The 16,823-nt window shown below is 51.8% G+C and overlaps 2 protein-coding genes across 5 annotated transcripts in view; one reads left to right on the top strand and one right to left on the bottom strand.

The window, feature by feature from the left end:
* Positions 1 to 5,438, top strand: part of IL16 (interleukin 16) — a 102,370-nt gene extending 96,932 nt beyond the window's left edge. For 3 of the 4 annotated variants that reach the window (XM_038532985.1, XM_038532988.1, XM_038532987.1), the window contains exons 17-20: positions 2,337 to 2,595; positions 2,834 to 2,956; positions 4,496 to 4,587; positions 4,954 to 5,438. In XM_038532985.1, coding sequence (XP_038388913.1) covers positions 2,337 to 2,595; positions 2,834 to 2,956; positions 4,496 to 4,587; positions 4,954 to 5,085 — 606 coding nt within the window. In that variant the 3' untranslated portion in view covers positions 5,086 to 5,438. The remainder of the gene's footprint in view (positions 1 to 2,336; positions 2,596 to 2,833; positions 2,957 to 4,495; positions 4,588 to 4,953) is intronic. The other variant, XM_038532986.1, reaches the window with a different exon arrangement.
* A 1,295-nt stretch (positions 5,439 to 6,733) lies between these two features.
* STARD5 (StAR related lipid transfer domain containing 5) lies at positions 6,734 to 16,743 on the bottom strand. Its single transcript, XM_038532989.1, has 6 exons — positions 16,583 to 16,743; positions 15,896 to 15,945; positions 15,411 to 15,543; positions 10,528 to 10,645; positions 9,773 to 9,866; positions 6,734 to 9,179 (listed from the first exon to the last, which is right to left on the bottom strand). Exons 1-6 carry the CDS (start codon positions 16,679 to 16,681, stop codon positions 9,032 to 9,034), a joined length of 642 nt encoding a protein of 213 aa, XP_038388917.1. The 5' UTR covers positions 16,682 to 16,743; the 3' UTR covers positions 6,734 to 9,031.
* Positions 16,744 to 16,823: the final 80 nt, after the last annotated feature.

Below are 16,823 nucleotides of genomic sequence, written 5' to 3'. Positions count from 1 at the left end.
GGAAGGTGGATCCTATAAAGGAGACTGCTTTCCTGGTTTTGCCCACTTGGAAAGTGGAGATGTTAGCTTGGACACTGGAAGGCTGAGACAGAGGGTTGGGACATTAGGGCCATGCCAGAAAGAAGCAGTTCCTGTATGAGTTCACAGAGCACAGAACAGACTGCCCTCTGAGGCTTCAGATCTTGTGGTCCAGCCCCTGTTCTTTGGGGATCAACTGGAGCCTGGGGGCAGAGAGGGGAAGCGGCAGCTCCCCATCACCTCCTCCTCTTCCTCTTTTGGTCCACACGGTCTGCAGTGGCAGCAGCCCACCTGTCTGCTCACCCTATCTGACCTGGATGCTTTCTGGTGGTCCCATCCTCATGGATGGAGCTGAGACATGGCCGCTCCGTCTCTCCAAAGCTGGGTGCACCATCCTCATCAATGGCTGTGTTGTCTCAGTGCACTCTTTATGTGGACTCACATGAATTTCCTTGCCCAGCTAAAAATAAACCCTGCAGTTCATCATCAGCCAGGATTAAATACACCACACCGCCAGGCAGGTGACTTGGCCCATTCCTATTGGTCAATTCAGAGCAGTGACTTCCTTCTCTGCAAGCAGGCTCTCTCTCTCTCTCTCTCTCTCTCTCTCTCTCTCTCTCTCTCTCTCCACACACACACACACACACACACACACACACCCAAAAAACAAAAAAAACCTCCCCTACACACAGATACACAAAACCACTCAGGATCTATTTCTGTCACTAAGCACACAGCAGGGTATGATTATAAAGAGGCTCCTGATCATTGACTTTCTGTTTGAAGAGAGCTGGCCTGTGAGAATAGTACGAGGGATCTTTGGGTTTGCCCTGAGTGGTGACTTCTCTCCACCCTATTTGACAGCTCCCCTGAGACACTGCAGCCACTCAAACCCCAGGAGGAAGCAGTGCACATCAGCCAGGCATATGCACCAAACTTCCTCTTTCTCCTTCTGCATATGAACACTCCCAAGTCATTAAAAGAAAACTAATGTTGAGCACTGTCCAAGACCGAGGCCCACGCTGGGCCCTCACTGGTTTGTCTAAACCCATCTTCCCATGACTGACAGTGGGGGGTGGGCAGGGTACTTAGTGCTATTTATGCTTTATCTATAGAGGTGGGATCTGAGATGGCCAGCAGAGCTTCTGCTTCATACTTGGGTCTTGTACAGAGCCTGGGGATCCTCATCTCTGACCATATCACAGAATTTTTTTGGACATCAAAACAACTTAGAGAAACAGACAGCCTGGTTTCCATGATGATGTACCACATTTCAGTAATAGCCTGTGCATGCTCTCATGCAATCCTCTTAATTATGCACATTAGAATTTACCTCATTAAAGACGCAGATGGAAAGACATGAGGTTTTCTTTTTTTTTAAAAAACCGTCTATTTTGCAAAAAGAGGACCAGAAGGTGTGGCCTCTTTTAACTGGATCAGAATTTCTCTTTTTTTTTTTTTTAAATTTTTATTTATTTATGATAATCATACAGAGAGAGAGAGAGAGAGGCAGAGACACAGGCAGAGGGAGAAGCAGGCTCCATGCACCGGGAGCCCGATGTGGGATTCGATCCCGGGTCTCCAGGTCGCGCCCTGGGCCAAAGGCAGGCGCTAAACCGCTGCGCCACCCAGGGATCCCTGGATCAGAATTTCTAGGGAAATTTTAAAATGCCCAGACTTACTAGGATAGCGTTTCTCAAAAAAAAAAAAAAAAAAAAAAAGAAGCATCCTGTGGAAGATGGGGGCTTGAAAATTCTGCCTGGAAAAAAGGATTCTTGGCTGAAACACTTTTGGGGATCCCATGGCCTGTTCTTACAGAAGCATCATGCAAATTTGCTTCGTAGAGTCTCTAATACCTTTTTAAACAAGCTGTAGATGTTTTCAGAACTTTTGTTTCATCCAGCATTCTTAACTTACTTAGACCTTAGAAACCTTTTCTTATACACCTATTAATGTGACACAGAATCAGTGCTTCCGAAAAACCACCCTAGGAAATGCTGCTGCAGAGCAGGTAAGGGGGAAGATTTGAACTGGGATTGTGAACCAAGATTGTGGTGAACTAAGATTGTGGCAATCGGCTAGGGCATCATGTTAGGAAGGGTTCTGAGGACCAGTCTGGCCATTAGGCTAGCGATCCCTGGTCTGGGTGGTGGATGAGGGAGGCCCTGTGCCAGCAGCCCTGATCTGAGACATAACTTGTATTTTCTTCTCGCTAAGAATCCTTCAGGTTTGACTAACTGGTTTGGATCCTCCTCCAGCAAGAACCTGGACCTGATGCTGGGTGATTCCTGGCTCTTGACTTCCTTTGGTTTGTTCAGGTTCATAGAGTGTTTCCCAACGGGCTGGCCTCCCAGGAGGGGACTATTCAGAAGGGCAATGAGGTTCTGTCCATCAACGGCAAGTCCCTCAAAGGGGCCACACACAACGATGCCCTGGCCATCCTCCGCCAAGCTCGGGACCCCAGGCAAGCCGTGATCGTCACGCGGAAGCCGGCTCTGGAGGCTGCGCCCGACCTGAACTCCTCCACGGACTCTACGGCCTCAGCCTCGGTGGCCAGCGATGTTTCTGTAGATCCCAGTAAGTGCCCCGAGCTCGGTGGGAGCCCCGTGGGTCACGTTGCCCTTGGCCACGTGGGGCCAGTACTGCTGGGGCTGCTCCATGATGCGCGGCCGGCCCGGGACACTGCTGGGGGGTGTGTCTGTGCTCACAGGCGTGCGGGCCCGGGCGGGGCTGCAGATCCAGCGGGCACGAGGCCCAGGCGTCTGTGGGCTGGCGCGGAGGGCACCCCTCACCTGGCCCTGTGCTTCCCCTGCAGCAGAGGCCACGGTACACACGGTGACACTGGAGAAGACCTCTGCGGGCCTGGGCTTCAGCCTGGAAGGTGGGAAGGGCTCCTTGCTCGGGGACAAGCCTCTCACCATTAACAGGATTTTCAAAGGTGGGTGTGTGTCGGCTCCTTGCGTTCTCTCCTGCTGCGAGTGTTGGGCCGGGCCCCTGCAAGGCTGCTAGGCGCCTGCTGGCCAGGCAGGGGGCCACTTGGGGACTGGATTCAGCTCTTTTTACCGGTTCTCCTCGGCTCGGGACAGCCCCTTACCCCTTCTATTTCTCTGGGTCCTCATGACAGAGCCCTGGGCTTGATTCAGCCTGGCAGGCCCGCCCAGCAGGGACTAGGCCGAGATCCGAGAGGCACAGCCCAGGGCACAGCCCTGCAGGGACCCCCACACCCGTGATAGCTTATTTCAGTGTGTTATTTTTATTTTTAATTTCTTAATTATTTTTTAAAGATTTTAGTTGCTGATTCATGAGACAGAAGAAGCAGAGACACAGGCAGAGGGAGAAGCAGGCTCCCTGTGGGAGCCCGATCTGGGACTCGATCCCAGGACCCTGGGATTGCGACCTGAGCCAAAGGCAGATGTTCAACCCCTGAGCCACCCAGGTGGCCTCAGTGCGATATTTCTAAAAATTAAAATTAATGAAAAAATCCATAAGGAACAAAATATCAAAGTTTAAAATAAGGATGGAGTCTGACTTTCCACTTGTACACACTCGGCCTTACTCCTTTCCCCCTGATCCTGGACCGGTCAGCTCCCTTTATTCAAAACTCTGACATTTTGTTCATTGTGGGCTGAGGTGCAAGCTGGCCTAAAGTGGGGGTCACTCGGGTTTTCCCTCGAACATTGTGAACGGCCTGCAGCTCCCACAGAGAACCACCCAGGCTCTTCCCAGCTTCTCAGGCTGGAGCAAAACACAAAACAGGGACATGTGCACAGAGAGAGCACAGAGCAGGAGCCTAGGCCCTGGGTTCCAGCTCAGCCTCTCACTTACTGAGTGACTGCTGTCTCTGGGGCCAGAGGCTCCTCATCCACACAGAGGTGTGGGGTGTGTCTGTGCCCCGGGTGCACGGAGGCTCACTGTGGGGAGGGGAGTCTCCAGGAATCCGTGTTTATTCCAACTCTGGGAAAGACAGTTTAACTTTTGAAGGTGGACTTGGGCTCAGCATGTGGCTCAAAGTCCAGAGGCCAGGTTTCTGGTGTTAGGAGCTGTGCTCCTAACAGCAGCATGATCCTGGACAGGCCTCTACTTAGCAGCCCAGGCCCATCTGCGGACACTGGGCTGGGCCTACCAGCTGCAAGGAGATGGGGACTCTGGGGCGGAGAGTCTGGGTTCAAACCTGGGCCACAATACCTAGCAGCTCTGAAGCTCAGCTGGTTACCTGCATCCTCGGGGTCCTCACAGGTGAAAGGGGACTACTACCACCCAAACAGTGTTAGCAGATCACCTGAGACACACAAGGGCCCGATATTCTCCAGCACTTCTGCATTCTCATTACTATTAGCTTCTATTCATACTCCTGAATATCATTGTATCAAATGGATAGAAAATCCTTCGATAGAAACAATAAAATAACACTCTTTCCACAAGCATCTTTGAATGAGTGGGGGCCATATATGATTATGTCCTCTTCACATGGACCCAGGGGTCTTCTCCAGGCCGTTCAGAGACAGCGCACTGCGAAGGTTCACCAGCCCCCTTCCCACACTGCCCAATGCCTGGCGAGCTCATCAGAAGGCAAGAGACTGCATGTGAACAGAAGGGGTTGGGCTGGTGTCCGAGGAGGGGGGTCAGTTCCCCAAAGGCCTCTATGACCCACAGAAGTCTCCTCAACTGAGCTTGGGGCTGCCCAGAACCTCCCTTCTCTGGGGACACAGAGGCTATACCTTTCCCAAGGGCCATGGAGCTAGAGCCTGGTGTGCCAACCTCGAGGTCACTATTTGATGAGATGCCTCATTCTAGACCCACTGCCAGGTTCCCAAGGGATGGGCACCCTGTTCCCTCTGGAGCTGTCCTGCCTCCCCAGAGACTGAGGGTAGGAGGTAACCCTCCTTGTTCCCCTGCCACCCTTGTGACCCATCATCTTCTTCCTCCTCCTCTCAGGGGCAGCCTCGGAGCAGAGTGAGACAATCCAGCCAGGGGATGAAATCTTACACTTGGCCGGCACAGCCATGCAGGGCCTCACGCGGTTTGAAGCCTGGAACATCATCAAGACGTTGCCCGATGGACCCATAATGATGGTCATTAGGAGGAAGGGCCTCCAGTCCAAGGGGATTACAGCCGCCGGAGACGCCTAGGTAGAGCACCGGTGCTGACGCCAAAGCCAGTAACATAAAGCTCCTCACAACCGCTCATTCTCAGGGTCGCTGCTCATCCCCACCTGGATGGGGGAAAGCAGAGGTGTGCTTCGTGGTGCCTGCTGCCCTGGTCCAAGCTTCCTGGGACACCACCCAGCAAGAGGGCGTCCCAAAACGAAGGGCAGAGTCATGCCGGGGTGGCCGGTACAACGTACAGACTATGCACAGAGAGCGTAGTCCTAATACTGTGGTGCTGTAAATAAAATGGATGTATTACAGTTTCATATGAAATCCACGTCCTGCTTTGCGTGTTTTCCAAATCCTATAACGCTGTAATGATTCACACCCCAGGCAGCATTTATTTTTCTCACGAATCTGCTATGTGGGCAGGTATGGAAGGAACAGGCGATGCTGGTTTACTGGGCATCCACCAGAGCAACATGAATGCTGGTTTGCAACCACCCGGAGGGTCATTTTCTCACACATCCTGGCAGTTGGTGTTGGCTGCTGGTTGGGAACTGAGCTGGGGACGTCAGCACGAGCACTCACAGGCAGCCTCGGCTTCCTCATATGGTAGCTGGGTGCAAGGGGCAGTGTCCCCCCACAGTGAAAGCCAGGTAGAAGTTGTCTCCTCTAATGGCCCTGCCTTGGAGCCACAAGGCATCTTCTGCTGTACCGTCAGTCAAGGCTGGCCCAGGTGAAGGAAAGGGGAGACAGCGCTGGGCTGTTCTGCGAAAACATGATCTGCCACACAAGACACTGGCAAAGCTGGTTTGGTTGGGTTGGAGACATGATCCTAGGCAAGGGTGGTACCTGGTGGTGGGGCAAGGGATCAAAGAGTACAGGTAAAGCTCAAAGAGTGGGCAGGCGTGCCCTCATGGACCAGCATCAGTATGATAGAGTAAGATTAAAATTGCTGCCATTGACTTACCACACACCAAGCACTGGGTTGGTGTTCAGTGGACAGTCTTTACTAATCATGTAGGTGTCTACAGACTGTGCTTTTGTGCCATTGTACTGCTGATGGCGTCAAGACCTGGAGACAGCAGTGACTTGTCCAAGCTGGTGAATGATGATGCAGAGGACTTAATAGTCCTTTTTCCTTATGATTTGGTACAGACCGTCAGTGCCTGACTGAAGGGATAATTGGTTTGCTCATCTCTTAATGCCTGATCACCACGTTCCGGACAAAGACATGGATCAGGAGCAGCCAGAGCTCCCCGAGTAGACCCTGGGCAGCGTTCTAGCCCTGCCCCAGCCCCGAGACTATGGTGGAGTGCAGACCACACGAAAACGGGTTATTCCTAGGTCAGGAGCACCAGGGCCCTGTCAGTGTAATCTGGTGGCTTCTCCAGGGCCCATAGGAAGCAAAGACTGTTTCCTGGCAGTGAGCTTGTAGAAGAGCCACTGGGGCCTCCTCCCCACACAAGTGCCTTGGTGACCTCACTGCAGTAGGCGTTAGCTCGCAGCTCCATCCATCCAAGAAGCAGCAGGCTTAGAGTAGTCGTGTCCTGTCTGCTGCCTTTTGCATCCCCTTCTAAATTTCGTCAAGCCCTAGACAGAGACACGGACTGAAACACCACATGGACCCGTTCTTCAGGTTTAATAAACACTGGAGGTTAACACGATCCAGCAGGAAGGCATGACCCAGTTCTACATGCACTTCACAGGATCTTACCATGTGCTCCCAGGGCTGGCCGGCAGGGCCAAGGGGACCAGAGGCAAACCCATGGCCCCCCCATATCACATAGTGACATCTCCAATCATCAGGCAACTGCCGGGCAAGCAGCCAAGTCATGCATGTGGACCAGCCTAGGGAGGAGGAAGTGGCCCTGTCAGGACTGGGAGGTGGTAACAGGCAAGAGCACAGCACTGGCCATGGGCCAGGGACCCAGAGAAGGCCTCCTGCACAGGGCTGGGCAGGCTTGTCTCAGGATTAGGGCACAGCCGTGGCTGAGCCTGCAGCCCTTCCAGTCCTGCCTTCTGCCTTGGAAGGTGCCCCCTGTCCCCCAGCTCAAAGAGGGCCACTCGGGATGCCACCACTGGTCAGATTTCCTGTTTCCAGGCTGGGGCAGGGGGCAGATCTTCAGTCCAAGAATCAGCAAGGTCTTAAAACAAGAGCTCATCCATTTGCACTTCATGGTGGTGGCATTTACATGGGAGGCTGGGCTCTCCTAGACAGATGGTACAGAACAGCGCCTCTGCAGTTTCCACTCATCCCCAAACACAGCAAGCATCACAGCTCAGGATCACTGACCCATTTTATCACTCTGTGGTCATGGAGCTCTCGGGCGGCCCCAGTTCTTGGCTCTGTGCAGTGTTCTAACAGTCCATGCATTATTTCACCTGCATGGACGCTTAAGCAGCAGAGTACATGGGGACTGCTATTCACGATGCTACATTGTCCTATAAAGACAGGAAGTCAAAGCACAGGGATGTGAAGTCACTGCTCAGGGAACAGAAATTCTGAGAAGCAGGCATGGGATCAGGTGCCTGTTTTCTGACTCCTCGTCCAGTGCCGCTGTTCAACCTGATGTCAGCGGGTGGGCCGTACACACGATGGAGCCTGTGACAAATGTCCTTGGGAGGATGGTCTCCATCTTGCTACACGGGGCTACTCGTGCCACCCTGTCTTGGTGAGACCACTGCCTTCTGGGGTCTCCTGAGCTGGTGCTTGGCATGGTGAAATCTAAATAAATTCAAGAGTCTGATGAAGCTTTCTCAATGAGAAGTTAGCTGGATGATCCCAATAATGGCATGGCTGTGGGATCTGTAGTCACATTACAACCCAGAAAGGAGGGGGCTTTCTAACCCCTTGACACAGAGCCTTCCTGGTTTAAAGCCTGCTCAGGCTTCGGCGCATGGAGGAAATAGCCACCCCGGGACTCGAAGGTGGGGAAGCGAGCTACTTCGCACCCGGGGGAGGTCTTCCACATGGAGGACTGTGGATATTTTCCACAGACAGCAGTAACTGCAACACGAGGACACTCTGCTCAGACACAGGGATGCTCCTCACCAGCAGGCTGTGTGGTCCTGACTGGAGAGAGGGAAGGGACCTCGTGTGGCTGCTGGGGCTCCTTCCAGGTGGCAGGACCGTGCTCCCCAGTTCTGATGAGCCACATGGTGAGCAAGGCCGGTGCAGGGAGGCGCAGTCTCAGAGCAGAGCCCAGAGTGAGGACTCCAGGGAGCACTGGAGGGATGTGGTCTCTCTTCCTTCCTGCTGACAATCAATCCAGAGAGCACCTGCCCCAAGGCGGCAGAGTTGGCTTGGGGCAGATGCAGACTACCTGGTTATGCTGGGGATGTAGGAGTTTAATTTAACTTGGGGGAAAAAGAGAGGAAACCACTGATTCAAATGGAAGTTACAACCAAAGACATATTGAATGTATTTTTTCCTTAATGCTTATCCCATTTGTTAAAACAATATTTTCCAAGTCATTACCTTTTGAAGAGGGGAGAATCTGGTGCAGAAAAATAGATACGAGGTCAGTGGCATAGGTGGGAAAGCCCCGGGTGCTAAAAAGGCAGCAGAGCTTGGTTTTCAGCATCAATGGTGACTCTGACAAAGGAGGGCAGGGATGGCGGGGGAGCAGCGGCAGGTAGTCTCTGGCAGGGACTCGCACAAAGAGGCTCATCTGCTGGCGTCTGCTGGCCCAAGCTGGGGTGTGGACAGCCAGCAAACAGGGCCCTGGAGCAGTACCCCCAAACCAGCCCCGAGTGGGAGGAGGAGCAGGGTGGCAGGGGCCACTCTGGCTGGCTTCTTGGAGATGAGCTGCTCCCAAGCGGGTTCTGAAGGGTGAACACTGGCCCTCGAGCCCTCCAGAACCCGAACAAGAGGAGCTCTGTGGGGAGTCTCTGGAGTTCTCGGCCAGCAGGTGAGGACATCAGTCATAAAGCCTCTTCACTGCTTTCTCCAGGTTGGTGTAGAAACCGGCCATGCTGCGGGGGAAGAAGGAGTCCACCACACTCTGCGGGAGGTAGCCGCTGAGGTCAGTCTGGAAGAACGTGACCAGCTTGGTCTTGTTGGGCTCCCTGGGGAAAGAGGAGCAGAGCTGGGTCAAGCGCCAGGGCTGCCGAGGAGCACCCACCCTGGCAGGAAAAAGCTGGGACCCTGATTCCTTGTCAGGAGCCCCATCCAGCACTGCACCCGCCCCTCACGTAGGTCAAGGGCCTAGACGCAGAGACCCTTTAAAGCCCTGGCCTCATCCCAACTGCACAGACACAGGGCACTGAGGCCTGGAGAGGGATGGAGCGGGCTGGTGGCTAGAGCTCGAGGAGCACGGAAGCGAGGACCTGGCCCTGCGGCCCTGCACTGCCAGCCTCTGACCTGCAACAGCTCCCACGACCTCCCTGAGCCTGTTTTCTCATCTGCTAAATGGGACCGTGACATTTGCCCAGCCTGCCTTATGGGGCTGGAGGGAGGAGCCCCACACTGAAAATGGAACAAGGCCTCCCACAATTCCTTCTCCTGTGCCTGGCGCTTCGGCACACCGCGTCCCTGCTGTGTACGGAACGGCGCTCCGTTTGTTACTGCAGATTGTAATTAACGGACCCATTGAGCAGGTGTGCAATTAAGCGATGGGTAGGTCTGGGCGTGTTAATTCAATCCAGGAGATTATCCTTACCCCGGCAGAGGCTCACAGAAGCACCCACAAGGGTGGTTAAAGCCTCTCACGTAACCTGGCTTCGGAGGACATAACGGGTGTTCCACGTTGACAGCTGGAAGACAGAGCCGAAGGGTCAGCGAGCTACGACCTCGCCCCCGGGGCACGCAGAGCCCCTCGCCTGGAGCCCGAGTCAATGTGGGGGTCCCAAGCCCCTTCCCCGCACCCCACTGTCCCTTACACTCACACACACTCAGGCTCACAGACAGACATACAAACCCACACCCTCACATAAGCACACACGTACATGGGTACACTCACACGCACGCGCACACATTCACAGCTTCCCTAAGCCTGCGGGCATTTTAGGGAAAAGAACATTGCACAACGGAAGGCTCAGGCGTGGGAGAGAGGCACCCCGTCTAATCCACCACCTTGGCCCCATGTGAAGATCCTGTGTAGTGGCAGGGGCTGCAGCTTTTGGGGGGCAGTGTGATAGGCCCCGTACAGGACACACCCGTGTTCCTCACTGGGAGGCAGGGGGCAGCCCCACACCCCTGCACATCTACAGTGTAGACTGGGAGCCCCAGCAGGACCAGGGGCGCCGGCCGTATCTGTGCCTTCACTATACACTTCCTAGCCCGTCTCCCTCTCACCTCGGCCCTCCATGCACACGACCTCTGAACCTGATGACACAAAGTCCGGAGACAAGGCACCCGGCTGTGAGCTGCTGGGACGTCCCACGAAGGCCTGATGGCCACCCAGCTGTCACTCACCATTGGAACTGAGCGTCCCGTCCTCATACTTCTTGACTAGCACCAAGTCCACAAAGTCTCTGGGGGAAATGAGCTTCATGGCAGCCGAGGGGGTGGCGGTTCTGCTCACACACAGCATCTGTCAAAGCACAGAGGGGTCCAGCTGCCAGTCGGAGGTCTCCCTGCTTCCGTCCCCCAGCCAGAGGCTAGGAACCCAGTGGTCTGGCCCTCAGAGCAAGTGCCTCCTTCAGCGTGGAACCTGGACATCCTGGTCCCCCAGGCCTGGCCCTGGAGGGAGCACCCTGTGACCCTCACCCCATTCTCAGAATACCCCACCAGCCCACAGTCCCACTTGGAAGGCAAAGTCGCCCCAAACCCACCCATACCCACCAATCCCCTTCTCTAGCAGGGCCCCTGCCATCTCAGGGAATGGTAGAGAACAGGTCAGGTGTAGGATGGGATAGAGCACTCTGCGGTACGCAGCAGGTAAGAAGTGACCGGGAAGGTCTTTCCCTGTCTTCTCTCTTGGGTTTTAAGACTGGGGAACCTCTGCCCTCAGGGTTTCAGTCTTCAGGGTGGGCATGCCATCCCTCGGGGCACTAGGAATTCCTTTTCAGATGACAGCCTTCCCATGTTCTTCCTAAAAACACCAGCCTGAGAACAGGCTTGCCTTCCTGCAAGCTTTTTTTTTTTCCTGTAAGCTCTTGAGACAAATGTACAGCATACCCTACCCATCTGGAATCTTCTTAACAGGTGCTGCTCCTGGGTGCAAAGTCCCCAGGGCACAAAGGGACACGTGAGGTTGCTGATTCCAATAGTTAAGCAAGACATGGCATGCTGGAGTTAGAATTCCATGTTCTTCCTTCTTTTTTTATAAAGCCTTTTTTTTTTTTTACATTTTATTTATTCATTTCAGAGAGAGAGAGAGAGAGAGAGAGCGCAAGCAAAGAGAAGAGGCAGAAGGAAAAGGAAAAGCAGATTCCCCGCTGAGCAGGGACCCCAGGATTATGACTTGAGCTGAAGTCAGACGCTTAACCCACTGAGTCCCCCAGGCGCCCCATTCCCCTCATTCTTTTTAAAGGCCAAAACTTCTTGCAAGATACATCCACGAAGGCAAAAGAAACAAAAGCAAAAATGAACTATTGGGACTTCATCAAGATAAGAAGCTTTTGCACAGCAAAGGATACAGTCAACAAAACTCAAAGACAACCTACAGAATGGGAGAAGATATTTGCAAATGACATATCAGATAAAGGGCTAGTTTCCAGGATCTATAAAGAACTTACTAAACTCAACACCAAAGAAACAAACAATCCAATCATGAAATGGGCAAAAGACATGAACAGAAATCTCACAGAGGAAGACATAGACATGGCCAACATGCATATGAGAAAATGCTCTGCATCACTTGCCATCAGGGAAATACAAATCAAAACTACAATGAGATACCACCTCACACCAGTGAGAATGGGGAAAATTAACAAGGCAGGAAACAACAAATGTTGGAGAGGATGCGGAGAAAAGGGAACCCTCTTACACTGTTGGTGGGAATGTGAACTGGTGCAGCCACTCTGGAAAACTGTGTGGAGGTTCCTCAAACAGTTAAAAATAGACCTGCCCTACGACCCAGCAATTGCACTGTTGGGGATTTACCCCAAAGATACAAATGCAATGAAACGCCGGGACACCTGCACCCCGATGTTTCTAGCAGCAATGGCCATGATAGCCAAACTGTGGAAGGAGCCTCGGTGTCCAACGAAAGATGAATGGATAAAGAAGATGTGGTTTATGTACACAATGGAATATTACTCAGCTATTAGAAATGACAAATACCCACCATTTGCTTCAACGTGGATGGAACTGGAGGGTATTATGCTGAGTGAAGTAAGTCAGTCGGAGAAGGACAAACATTATATGTTCTCATTCATTTGGGGAATATAAATAATAGTGAAAGGGAAAAGAAGGGAAGGGGGAAGAAATGTGTGGGAAATATCAGAAAGGGAGACAGAACGTAAAGACTGCTAACTCTGGGAAACGAACTAGGGGTGGTAGAAGGGGAGGAGGGCGGGGGGTGGGAGTGAATGGGTGACGGGCACTGGGTGTTATTCTGTATGTTAGTAAATTGAACACCAATAAAAAAAGAAAAAAAGAAAAAAAGAAACAAATTGACATATAAAAAAAAAAAAAAAAAAAAAAAAAGGCCAAAACTTGCGGTTAGAAACAAGGCAGTCTGCCTTTTCTGAATTCTCATCATTTGCAGCAGGAATGGCAGAAATGATCTTTTAAAAAAATTTTTTTAGTAACTCATCCTGATTCCTGCTGCAGGAGGCATCTTTCCTGAAGGAGCATTTACAGTATTGCTAAGAATGCCAAAAGTGGCAATGTGGGATATACCCACGAACTGGCATACAGCTCTGTGTCTCACCTATCCTGCTGTTCACCTGTCATCTATCTTAGAATTCGAGTATTTGAGATTTCTCATAATCAGGCTGATAAACACCGATCTTCGATCTGTGAGAGAGGGCTCCTCCTCTGCATTCCCGCCACTTCCCTGAGTGGCAAAGAAGCACTCGGTGGCTTCTCTGCTTTTCAAGAACCTGAGCTCACCAGCAGCCTGCCTTCCTCTCTTTTTTTTTTCTTTTTAAATTTTTATTTATTTATGATAGTCACACACACAGAGAGAGAGAGGCAGAGACACAGGCAGAGGGAGAAGCAGGCTCCATGCACTGGGAGCCCGACGTGGGATTCGATCCCGGGTCTCCAGGATCGCGCCCTGGGCCAAAGGCAGGCGCTAAACCGCTGCGCCACCCAGGGATCCCTGCCTTCCTCTCTTTTCAGTAACTGTCCACTGAAGGCTCTCTTTCTTTTCTTTAAAGATTTCATTTCTTAGCCATCTCTAACCAACAACGTGGGGCTTGAACCTACAACCCCAAGATCCAGTCATCTGCTCCACTGACCAAGCCAGCCAGGTGCCAGCAGTAAATCCTACCTAGCAGTAAATCCTATCTTTTCATGGGCACAGCAATTAATTTGAGAAAAGACTTCCCATTCCTCTCATTGAGAGATGTAAAATATATTAATATATATATATATATTAATATATAATAGTGAAGACTGGGGGCTCACTAACAGGAGCCTGGAGATTGGGAGGTACCAGCCAGCACTCTAGACTCTCTCTCCCTCCGTGAAAATGTTTCCTTCCCCATGGGGTCCAACTGAAATGCTCTCATCGTGCAGCACAAAACCCATCACTGTCATCATTCTGGGAGAGCAGGACCCCTCTCAGAGCTAGGTCCCTAGGCTCTGCACTCTCCCTCACGGCTCCCCACTCACTGGATCAAGACAAAAAGTCTAACTAGCTACAGAAATGCAGCCACTGTTACCTTCAAGAAAACTCCATATAGGGTCATTCGGTCCCTACATTTGTGTTATGATATAAAGGGCGCTAGCCCATGGTTTCTCAACTCAAAGCATTTGCATAGAATTTTTTGTATATTGTCTTCACAATAATTTTTTACTCTTTCTGGTAGCCTCTATGTTGTTATTCACTTAATACTGTTAACTAAATGTTCTTGAATAAATTTATTTTAAAAGAAAACTACTTAACTATCTGAAGTGGGGGAAAAAAAAGTATTACTTGGCATAAAGGCAACTGCAAAATAGCCATACAAAGGATTGTTGGATCCTAATTCTGATTCTGAGGTTGAGGCAGGCGGGCCAGTTTTGTCATAAAGGAGATGATTAGCAAGTGTTAAATGGGTGTCACAGGCATATTAGCACCTAACTGAAATTCTCCCCTTCAAGCTATCAAAGGAACTGAAAAAACCCAAATGAGTTGGGGTGCCATCACCATGTGCCGTTTAATATCAGCTTTCTCCTATATCCTTTGTGTTCCAGGGGTATGTGACCCCACCCTTCAGGGAACACCCACATAAACTCTTGACAGTGAACTGAAATGTGAATTTCGGTCCACGCTAAGAACACCCGTTTCCTCCAGATTGACCAGAACAGAACTATGGCCTCAAGTTTCACAACACCATCTGTGTATACACACAAGAGGGCGTCACATTTACAGATGTCAAAATCAAGCAGGTTGGCAACATCTCCCCAAGGTAACCTTGTTATTAGTTTTGGCTAAGACTTTTTTTTTCCTTCTTGACTTCTGTAATCAAAATGAGGTGGGTTCTTAATGCTACAAGTTCCTAATGCTTAATGTTCTTTAGACAGAAGCACCTAGAATTGTGCTCATATGGTAGCTACTAGCTCCATGTGGCTATTTAAATTTACACTGAGAGTAATGAAAAATAAATAAAAGTAACAATTCATTTCTTTAAACTAGTCACCTTTTAAATGCTCTGTGGCCACATGGGGCTAGTGGCTACTGTAGTGGACAGGGTTGTTGCAGAGCATTTCCATCACTTCGGAAAGTTCTATCAGGCAGTGCTAGCTGAGATGACACCCGTTGTACCAATGGAGAAGCTATAATCCAGGGCTGCCACCTGGCCTAGTCCCACAGCTGGCAGAGAATCCAGACTCCAGCTGGAACTCTGGATTCATTATCACGGCCCCATCACGGGGCAATATCTCAAACCTGAGCTGATGAGTCAAATCCAGGCATTGCTTTAGCAACCTCATCTGGGAGCCCACATTCACGCTGCGCTCCTTCATCAGCGCCTGCTATGTTCTTAGAGCTCTGCTTAGGGCTTCCCCACCTATCTGTTCACACTGTTTCCCACCTGTACCCGGGCCAGGGCTGGCCTTGAGTGTTGCAAGCAGTGGGCAGCCCGTGTTTGCTGGGTACCAGGGGCGTACAGGGTCCTCCCCTTGTCAAAAGGTGTCACTGACCCCCTCCAGAGGGACAACGTCAGGTTACTGCCAGGGTAGCAGTGCTTGAAAAGACTTACATCAGTGATGCTTTCGATAATTTCAAAGCTGCTCACATTCTCATCCCACTTGTCTCGCAGGGTCCCAGCAAGCGGCTTTATGCAGCCCCACACTTTCTCTGGTGTCGAGTTCACAATGCCTTCTCCCCGGTACCTGGAGCACAAAAGGAATGTGATCCCAGGTATCCACCAAAGCTTTATATCCTGGGATTATTCAGAAGGACTAGATGTCACATCTGTCACTGCTCTTTAGGACAGCCTTGCAGATCAGGGGCTGAGAGCTACCAGCCCACCTCCCCTCAGACCTGCAGAAATGGATCATAAGCTTTCACAAGATACAGTTTGCTGGAAATGATTTAGGTAAAAACAGAAGCTTTTCTGGAAGATAACTGGCAAGAGAGTTCCAGGGTGCTAGGGCAGAGTGGAATTATTTTAGGAAGCAAACCCGCAGAGACATCACGAAGGGTGTGGCACCTCTGACAGTCTTTGACAAGGCATGCACTTACAGGTTCCCTGGAAACTCCATAGATGGCCTCCAGGAAACTGAAACTCCATTCTGTCAAAAGGCACAGAATCGTACAATTTAGAGCTAGAAAGGCTCTGGGAGATCACCTGACCCAATCCCCTGTTCTATAGAAGCCTGGAGCCTCAGGAGATGTGATGCTCCAAGGTGATCCGGCTCATGTGTCGCAGAGCAGGGACTGGTCCTGGGCAAAGCTGTCCTACAGTAGAACTCGATCGAGCAAGGGATCTTAACTGGCTGATTCGAAGAGCTCTGAGTGGTTTTCCTCCTAGAAGCCATCATGCAATTTGTCTCCTCAAGCAATTTTGGTCAATTCCTTAAAAATCAGAAGTCCCGCTGAAGCAGAAACTATTCCCATACCGCCCTCCTGGGAATGCAGACCGGTTCCTGCTGTGATGAGCGCAGGCTCTGGAGCCTAACCACCATTTACTAGCCAGGTGACCTTGGGCAAGTCACTCAGTGAAGGGGACAGATAGGAATCTCCCCAAGTCATTGGTGCACAACAGGCCCAGTATTTTTTAAGGAAACAACCTTCAATGGGATCCCACCCGCAATCCAGCTCCAGGATGCTGGAGCCAAAAAGGAGCAGGAAGAGGAGGAGCCTGGGGTCTTGGGAGACCCCAGCCCCCCGGGGAGCACGCGACCCCTTCCTGCCCAGCTCTTCACTCACGCCTTCCCGGCAAATCTTCCATCCTGACTCGTCCCGCCGGTACCGGAGCACCTTCTCCGCCACCGCCTCGCTCATCTGCGCGGCCACCGCCGGGTCCATCGCGCCGAGGGTTGCGCGCGGCAGTGGGGGTCGCGGCGGGGTCGCGGCGGGGTCGCGGCGGCGGCGGCGGGCTCCGGGTCTGGGAAGCCGCAGGGTCCCGGCCCGGGGGCGGAGCCTTACCCTCGGCCCCGCCCCGCGCCCC

Source organism: Canis lupus, chromosome 3 (assembly GCF_011100685.1).
Source record: "Canis lupus familiaris isolate Mischka breed German Shepherd chromosome 3, alternate assembly UU_Cfam_GSD_1.0, whole genome shotgun sequence".
Lineage (NCBI taxonomy): Eukaryota > Metazoa > Chordata > Mammalia > Carnivora > Canidae > Canis > Canis lupus.
The sequence above is the reverse complement of the archived record's forward strand: the minus strand, read 5'-3'. Positions and strand labels throughout refer to the sequence as shown.